Raw genomic sequence first — 8,521 nt, 5'->3', positions numbered from 1 at the left:
AGCGTCACCTTGAAGAAAATTCCATTTCTTAATCACAGCTATTCACATGGAATCACCTTGTAATAAATCAAACCATACTTCAGGCTACACAGTAGACCCTACTTCCAAACCAAGGCAAAAGTCAAACAAGAAACTTAACCCTGTTAGCTATGAACAGGGACTGCTAGAAAGCATGGGAGGTTTCTACAGCCATGTGTAGAAACCCACTCCTTTCTGCTGTGCTTAAACACATATCCAAATCACTACAACATGAGAAGCCCAGGGACACGCTCAGATTTTCTTAAAACTTTCCAGAATAGGGTACATGTTTTCAAATGCTTCGTAGATCTCAGAACGCTCTCTGGCACCTATAAAGAAATTCAAGTGAGTATGAACTTTAACATAAGAACAACAACAACAGTTTCTTTTTCATGCTAAAATTTCATTTCACCATATTCAATGACTGTTTCTTTGATTTTGGGAAATGGTCTAGCTAAACAACCTGGGGTGGCCTCAGAATAGATCCGTCTGTGTCTACCTCCCCAGTGTTGGGATTACAAGGATGCGCAGTTTTGTGATGGTTTCCAGATGACACCTCTTTAGTTGTGCCCAATAAGTGGGGCATTTCTTTCTAATAAAGAGAAGAATTGGAGGGGCACAATAGCCATAGTCTCCCCAAAACGCATGCCATAGGGCAGAAGTTCCTCCAGCATTTCCTCTCTTTGGATGCTGTCTTCAGTCATACCAGGCTCAGTAGAATGTAGATGGGATAGTCTGCAAATGTGTTACCATACGACATAAGGAAGCCAGCCTCAGCACCTGTGAATTCAGCTACTATGAATAGCAAAAATGTCTTTCTTGGATTCCTTCATTTCTGGTGTCTTGTTTCCATAGTATCAGACTAGGCAGACTATTCTAAGAGCTTACAATTTTGACACATAGGAAGTAATTAGAGGAAAAATTTACACCATTTTCATTATTGGAGTCTTAGGTGTCAGCAATTGTTAATTGTTAATAATTGATATGACTTATAGCACTAAACAAAGATTAGACACTCTCCCTGGAGAAATGTTAGTCGGTTCCCACTTGCTTCTCACTGACAACAATCAATCATCACCCTTACCACCTTCAAAACTGGATAAGGGACAACCCAGTGAGTGTTATGGGCTGGTTCTTATAGGAGTTTGGGGCTTCAGCTAAATGAGAATTAGCATCTGACATATTTGGGGGCAGAAAGCAAAGAAATGATGCTAATGGAAGAAACAATAAAAAACTGTTCTGTTTGTACCAGGTTTAGTGATACATGCCTCTAATCTATCACTTGGGAGGCTGAGGCAAGAGAATCTTAAGTTCAAGGCCCTCCCGAGATACACAGATGACCCTGTTTCAAAAACAAAAACAACAGCCTGTTAGTAAGTGAATAACTTGGATTAGCTGGGGTCCTAGGACCTTCAGAGGTGCAGAAAAAGGAAGGAAGAAGAAAATCTAAGAGTGATTATTTGGCTTAGCTCCAGGCCCAGTGAGGGAGAAGACCTAAAAAAACCATCTACCAGAATTCAGATCAGTGATGAGCTGTAATGTTTTTATTAAAGAAAAAACTCATAGGATGCTGAAGTTCAGCAACCTCTGCACTGCTGGAGGGACTGTAAACTGGGTTCAGCTCCCAAGTTTGGGTGTTCCTCAAGAGTTATGGGGTCACCTCCTGAGCAAACTTCTTACAAAACCAGAAGCAGGCACACAGTGCAGACTGGAATTGCTCCAGCAGTTATAATAACAAAGAAATGAAAACAGCCTCTGTGGCCATCAATGAATAAAAGCCCCGGTGTATGTCTACAAGAGAGTATTATTCAGCCATAAACAGTACAAAATTTGGACATGCCTCAACAGTCGAAACAAATCCAGGCACCCACCCACCCATAAAAGGTAGGAAAAGTTACATTTAGATGAAGCCTTCAAAATAGGTAAATCCGTGGTGATAGCAGATGCTGGTAGCTGCTGGAGAACATGGCAAACTACGGAGGTTTCTTTGTAGCCATGGACTGTTTTAGAACGGGAGGTGACGGTATAGTCATGTTGTATTGCAGGACACTAAATGTATTAAATGCCCACTTTCAAGTAGTTTGTTAGATAAATTCCATTTTTAAAAAAACTTAAAAGTAGTAAGGAGGAAATCCTTGTAAGTCTAATTATTTTTTGACTGCTAATGGCAAAACAGCATTTATTCCTTGCTAAGGAATTTTTCTGCACCCTGAAAGATTAAAGAGGAAGATGGTGTGTTACTAACAGACACGAGAAACTCTGCACCTTTGGATAGGAAATCCCCCAGAGTCTTCTCAGAGGAAGAATATTACAGTTTCCCTTTCCAAAGAGATCCGTTTTATGCAAACCAGTGAGATGGGGACACTAAAGGAACAAGGCTACTGACAAAGAACTTGCCTCTGGCTTGTTCACACCTGTATCTGGAATAGGCTTCTTACCATCCGACAATGGCCTGTGAGTGGTGACGCAAACATGCATGCCAAAACCAATCCCAGGGCAAGACAGTTTGCTTACTGTTCCTTAAGGAACAGGGCATCCAGGTCCAGCATTTGGGATAAACACTGATTTGGTTGTTTTTTTTTTCCATAAGGCTTTATATAAAATACTGTACCTATGGTTGCATTCAAACACGAAGAGCATGCCACCTGGAGACCCCTGGGAAGCAGAAACACAGCCAGTATTTTACATTAGCAACAGTGATTCCTGATACAGAGTGCACAGTTCCCTTATTTCATAAATGGGGAAAGTGAGGCCCAAGAAATTGAAGTTACCGGAATCATAAAGCAGCAATGAGGGAGACATGCAGCCAGTGTTCCCTCCAGAAACCATCAACCAAATACCACCTGTGCCCGCTCCCAAGTGTTAAAACAAGATTTTGTTGTTAGTACTAGATGTGGCACTAGGGATCAGACCAGGGACTTTTATATTCTAAGTAAACTCTCTTCCTTCTGACTCTGTCCCAGACCTCACCTGACATTTCCTCACTAAAGTAAGAACAAAAACCAAGCTCACAGGGCAATTAACAATCAATAATGACAGCCCCTGCCCTACAGCAGCAGCATCAACTGGGCGACCCCAGCATTTTAGGCAAAGATTACCACGCCTTTTCTGCATGCTACAATGACTGCCCTTTGGCATGCATGCCCTTCCTAACCCTGGTAGCAAGATGTGGCCCGATTGGCTGAGACAGGACAGGTTTTGAACATGAGTAAGAGCCCAAGTGGCAGCTGCACCACTAGCTAACATTGCGACCATGGCGTCTTACCCGACCTCCAAGTTTCAGGTTCCCCACCAGAAAAGACAGCAACCCTCCTCACAGAGTAGTGAGAGGGTTATGCGCACTAATGTCTGTGTGAAGGCCTTAGAAAACCACAGAATTTCACAAAAACCTAGGCCACTTTATTGCCCTTGAAGAATATATGGCAGGATTAGGGACACTGGATGGTTGGTTTAAGTATACATGGCTTAACTTCTGATTTGGTGAGATGCCATGCAACATAACTTCACCATCTGTCTCCACAGGGCTGGACTGCTGCCAGATGGGTGTTTGCATCCTAACACCATACATGCACCTGGTAGGCACCCAAAATTCAGGGTCCATCATTTGGACATCAGGTCTATGAATACATCTCCATAGTTTAGCTAATTGACACACCAACCAGCAATACAATGACTTGAACTAGCCGAGTGGTATGTGTGTGTGTGTGGGGGGGGGGGGGTCTTGCTATGTAACTCTGGTTGGTGGCATGGAACTATGTAGACCAGGCTGACCTCTTTCTCAGAGATTTGCTTGCCTCTGCTACCTGAGTGTCAGGACTAATGGCAAGTACCCAGCTTTCCATACAATTTTTTAAAATGCTGCTGGAAGTTTGGTCCAAAGATGTTTAGAATACACTGTTGGAAGGGAGGTTTGATATAGGAAAGTATATTGTAGATGCCTTTAATGGAATTTGGAAATTCATGCTAAGAACTTTGAAAACAGTGATATACTCAAACCAAAGTTTGACTTCGGAGCACGCGTACTAACAATTCTCCACAAATAAAATAGCCAAATGCTTGTCCCATTTATAAGTAACGAACACAAAGGAACACAGAAGCATGTGACAGTGGGAAGACAAGTTCTACTCAGTGACCTGTTAGAACAGGAGTCAGGGAGTACAGGGCAGCTGACAAACCCAGCGCACTAACTATATATGTCAGTTGTGACCCAAGACTGACTTCTAGATCGTTTAGTGATTGGGAGAAAATAAGAGTTCTATTTGGTGACATGTTTAAAGCAGAGTCAGAGTCACATAACTCACACTCCAAAGGCTCTACATGAGACCACCTACAGCAGAGACTCCTGTGGCCACAAAGTCTCAATATTCAGTGTTTGTCCTTTCCAGAGACTATGTACCAATCCCTGCCTTAGGAACATGGCGCAGCTTTATTAAAAGCATCCAGGAAGGGTTTGAAGCAGCAAGTTAAGCTGCATGTGTGCCATGATTGATATAAAGCAGAAGATGAAAATACACATCAAGTAACAGGATACATGAAAAATGTATCATTTTAGGAACTGAGATCTATGAGTAATGTCATTTTTTTCTCTACTTTTCTTTCCCCCAATATAGCAAAAAGTACCTTGTTATGGAGAAAGACCCATTCAGGAAGGAAGGAAAAGCAAAACGCACACATAGTTTTACATCTTGTGAATATGAGATAATAACCTTAAACTTACCCGTCAACACAACTTTTCCAGAGGCGAAGATGAGCAACACCACCTGCGGCTTCACCATCTTATAAATAAGACCAGGAAACAGTTCCGGTTCATAGCTGTTTAGAAGAAGAGGTCATGAAAGTCAGAGAGAAAAATATATAGAGTGATAATAACAATAAAGAAAAGAAGATACAACTGTTCAGAGTACTTGCTCTTGGACAACAGACAGAAGAAAAACGACACCCTGGAGAGTGACTCACTAGGATCTACCCAATTCTTCATGCTCAGAGGACGAACCAGACCACACTGGCAAGCACCTGCAGTTCGTCAACCAATAAAACTGTAGCAGCCCTGGCTGGAAACAGGAAGCTGATCCTATAAAGGAAGTGACACTCCTAAAGAGTTTGGAGGTCACTTCCAAAATCATGTTTTTAAAGTGACAGGCACAATAAACTCCTGATTGGAGATGTACTATTTATCCTATTCTTTGGTGTAAATAAGAGAGGGCTGATGCTCAGAGAAAGGGAGGAAGGAGGTCATCCAATGGAGACTGAATAGCAAACACCTGATGAGTCCATGGCCAGTTCAGCCTTGAATTTCCTTCCAGTATCACCTCTCTAGATGCATTTCTGCCTCTCAAAATCTACATAACACAGAGCACCCTGCTCAGGACCCCACTGCACACAAAGCAGTCTCAGCTCCACAGTGACTTCCAGGGTTCAACAGTGACAGTGACAGTGTGTCTTTATTTTAGTCAGCAAACTCCACGTGGGCAAGGGACGAAGGCTGCATAGGTGGCCAGTAGGACCTTATCTACTGCACAATACTCACTTGGATTTTAGACCCTTAATGAGCATTTATTATCAGCATATTTCTGAGTTTAAAACTGAAGGGGACACGCTCATAGAAAACTATGTGATGTAGATTGGTAGAGAGGGTAGCAAGGAAGAGGCTGCAATGGTGATGTAGCTCAGCGGTAGAGCCCTTGCCTTATAGACATGATGCCCCGGGTTTAACACCCTGGACACAGAGGTGCTTATAATCGTAGCACTCAAGAGGCTGAGACGAGAGGATTGCTATAGTGTGAGACCAGCCTGAATTACGTAGCCAGACCTGGTTCCAAAACCAGGACACACCTGTAATAGATGTTGAAATGCACATTTTCAGACTCAAAATTAAAGATGAACTTGAGGTTTTTTAACGTAAGACACACTTGACCCAATCACGCCTGATGGGTGTGATGTTTCTCAAGCTACAGGCATTGAAAAACATTAAAAAGAAATCCCTTTCTCTGCTTAGGAAAGTATCCCTAAGGCTCCCAATGTGAAGAACACACACACACATACACGCACACATAAGCGCACACATATGCGCGCGTGCTCTGCAGTTGAGATTCGTATCCTGAGGATGGAGGCCTGACAGAGTGCTTCTGAGGGAGGCCAGCATGGGAGCAGAAAGAGAGGCCTCTGGAATACAAAGCACACTTTCCAGTCAGACACAACAAAAGTGACTGAGTTTATAAACCTGGCCAGCTAGGAACAAGAGACTGGTGTGGGCCTCTTCTAGAAGATAAAAGCCAGGACTCTGATCTTGCTCTTCGGCCAGTTTTGGTTTTCAGAAAGTGAAAATGATGTCAAGGGACTTTTACTGTCAACTGCAATCTCTTCTGTATGTTGTTGAGAAGGGAAGGGAACGAAGGCATGGGAAGTACGTACAATACGACAAGTCCTGAGCGGCCTGAAAAGAGCAAGGTGTCATGCTCCGAGTTGACCTCATTCGTGTGTCTGAGGAGGCAGACTGGACTCCTGTGGCTCAAGATACTGGATGATAAAATGTCTGTGTTCACATTTAAAAATGGAGCATGTACTATGTCTATACATTACCCTGGGTTGAAAAAGGAAACACACCCAGAGGTGATGTATATTGCATGAGGAAGCTGACCATGGAGCTGACTTTTTTTTTGTTTGTTTGTTTGTTTTGTTTTTTTCGAGACAGGGTTTCTCTGTGGCTTTGGAGCCTGTCCTGGCACTAGCTCTGTAGACCAGGCTGGTCTCGAACTCAGAGATCCGCCTGCCTCTGCCTCCCGAGTGCTGGGATTAAAGGCGTGCGCCACCATCGCCCGGCTGGAGCTGACTTTTGAAAAATAAAAAAACATGATAGACATCATAGTCGCTCAATAAGCAAATTGTGTGGAAGAGAGAAAAATATAGTTGAGAAGGAGGAAGAAAGCCATCACCCAAGAGAAATGTCAGAATAAACTATAGTTCGGCAGTTAAGTCCAGACATTTTATCTTCTGTTGGCTTGGATCTGAGAGAAAAGCCAACAACCCCCTTCCACTGATCTTTAGCCACGTGACGAGGCAGACCCACTGTTGACTCACAAAGGAGGTAAAAGGTTGGAATGACACTGTACTGACCAAGAGAGTAAAAGCATCTGCCCTTTACATTAGGTCAGTTGTTTTGACCCAAATGTGTATCCAGGGGAGTGGGGTGTGGAATTGGCCTCTGAAGCCCGAGCTGTCCTCTCTGAGGGCTGAGCTGAGGCCAGGGAGCCAGTCTGTCTGTGGAGACTAGGGTTACAGAAGCAGGAAGACTAGAATGCTCCCTTACGCTAGGAACACTGTAAATGCAGAAGTGCTGGGTCAGCTACAGCTACACAAAGACACCCCCTCCCAAATAAACACGACTAGATAGGATCTCGCTCAGAGACTATGTATGTCACAGCCATCTTTCCCCGCTCTTCTCCACCCTCCAGCTGTCAGCCTCACCCCTTCACTTCTACTGCCATCTCCAAAGCCACTTGGGCCAGTTTTATAAACCTAATCCATTAGTGGCCCTCAATACAGAGCTTCAGCACCATCATTGGGTATGAACTCTGCAGGATGGCAAGCTGAATCTCTTCCTGTGGAGCTTCCCAATCAAAGATGTGGGCCAAAGAGGCCCACTTTGCAATTTCATTGAGAACCACTATTTCAAGACCCTGACCCATACCACAACTTTTGAGGTCTAGGGCACAGCATCCTAATCCATTCATCTACCCTGCCTTCTCCTCTGATCTTCTGGAAAATAGCCACTCTTTCTGACTGCTATCTTGTATAAACAGCCTGAATTTTATAACTGCTGCAGCTTAGCAAGAGTGAGGTTCAGCCTGAGGCCTTCATACCTACTGAACTGCCGGTGGGTGAGCGCCAAAATCTCCAGCCTGATGGGAAATTTCACATCACAGCTTCCAACCATGTTCTGAATTTTAAAATTGAAGAATCTGACGGGGAAGCCAAGCTTCTGCACCACGCGAGCATACTTTCTCGCTGCCAGTCGAGACTCCTCTTCACTGGGGAGATGCAAACACAAATAAAGACACCTTCTTGTTGTTTCGTGAGATAGAGTCTGGCTGTATAGCCCAGGCTAGTGAGTAACTCGCGCACTTCCTGCATCCGTCTCCCAAATGCTGGTTTTACAGGCAGGCATTACCACATCTATTTAATTAATGGCATCTACTATTAATCAAACTGATTGATTAATGGCCCCTTTACTATTGCATTTGTAGCCTGCACTTCTGACCCCCTCTCTACTCTTTGTCCTATGTTCATCTTTGAATGTACCTATGAGACTGTAGGCTGGTCATGCGGGTGTGGCTCAGCAACAGAGCACTTGCCTACCATGTGTAAGACTCTGGATTTGGTCCCCAGAATCACAAGAATAAAATAAAAAGTGAAGCCGGGCGGTGGTGGCGCACGCCTTTAATCCCAGCACTCGGGAGGCAGAGGCAGGCGGATCTCTGTGAGTTCGAGGCCAGCCTGGTCTACA

The 8,521-nt window shown here is 44.0% G+C and overlaps 1 protein-coding gene across 1 annotated transcript in view; it reads right to left on the bottom strand.

Moving 5' to 3' along the window:
• Positions 1-270: 270 nt before the first annotated feature.
• Tbpl2 (TATA-box binding protein like 2) overlaps positions 271-8,521 on the bottom strand; it is a 33,189-nt gene continuing 24,938 nt past the window's right edge. Inside the window, exons 6-8 of the mRNA XM_005346746.2 lie at positions 7,878-8,045; positions 4,736-4,830; positions 271-347 (exon numbers count right to left, since the gene is read on the bottom strand). Coding sequence (XP_005346803.1) covers positions 271-347; positions 4,736-4,830; positions 7,878-8,045 — 340 coding nt within the window. The remainder of the gene's footprint in view (positions 348-4,735; positions 4,831-7,877; positions 8,046-8,521) is intronic.

Source organism: Microtus ochrogaster, chromosome 4 (assembly GCF_000317375.1).
Source record: "Microtus ochrogaster isolate Prairie Vole_2 chromosome 4, MicOch1.0, whole genome shotgun sequence".
Lineage (NCBI taxonomy): Eukaryota > Metazoa > Chordata > Mammalia > Rodentia > Cricetidae > Microtus > Microtus ochrogaster.
Note: the sequence above shows the minus strand (reverse complement) of the source record. Positions and strands in the feature narration are given on the sequence as shown.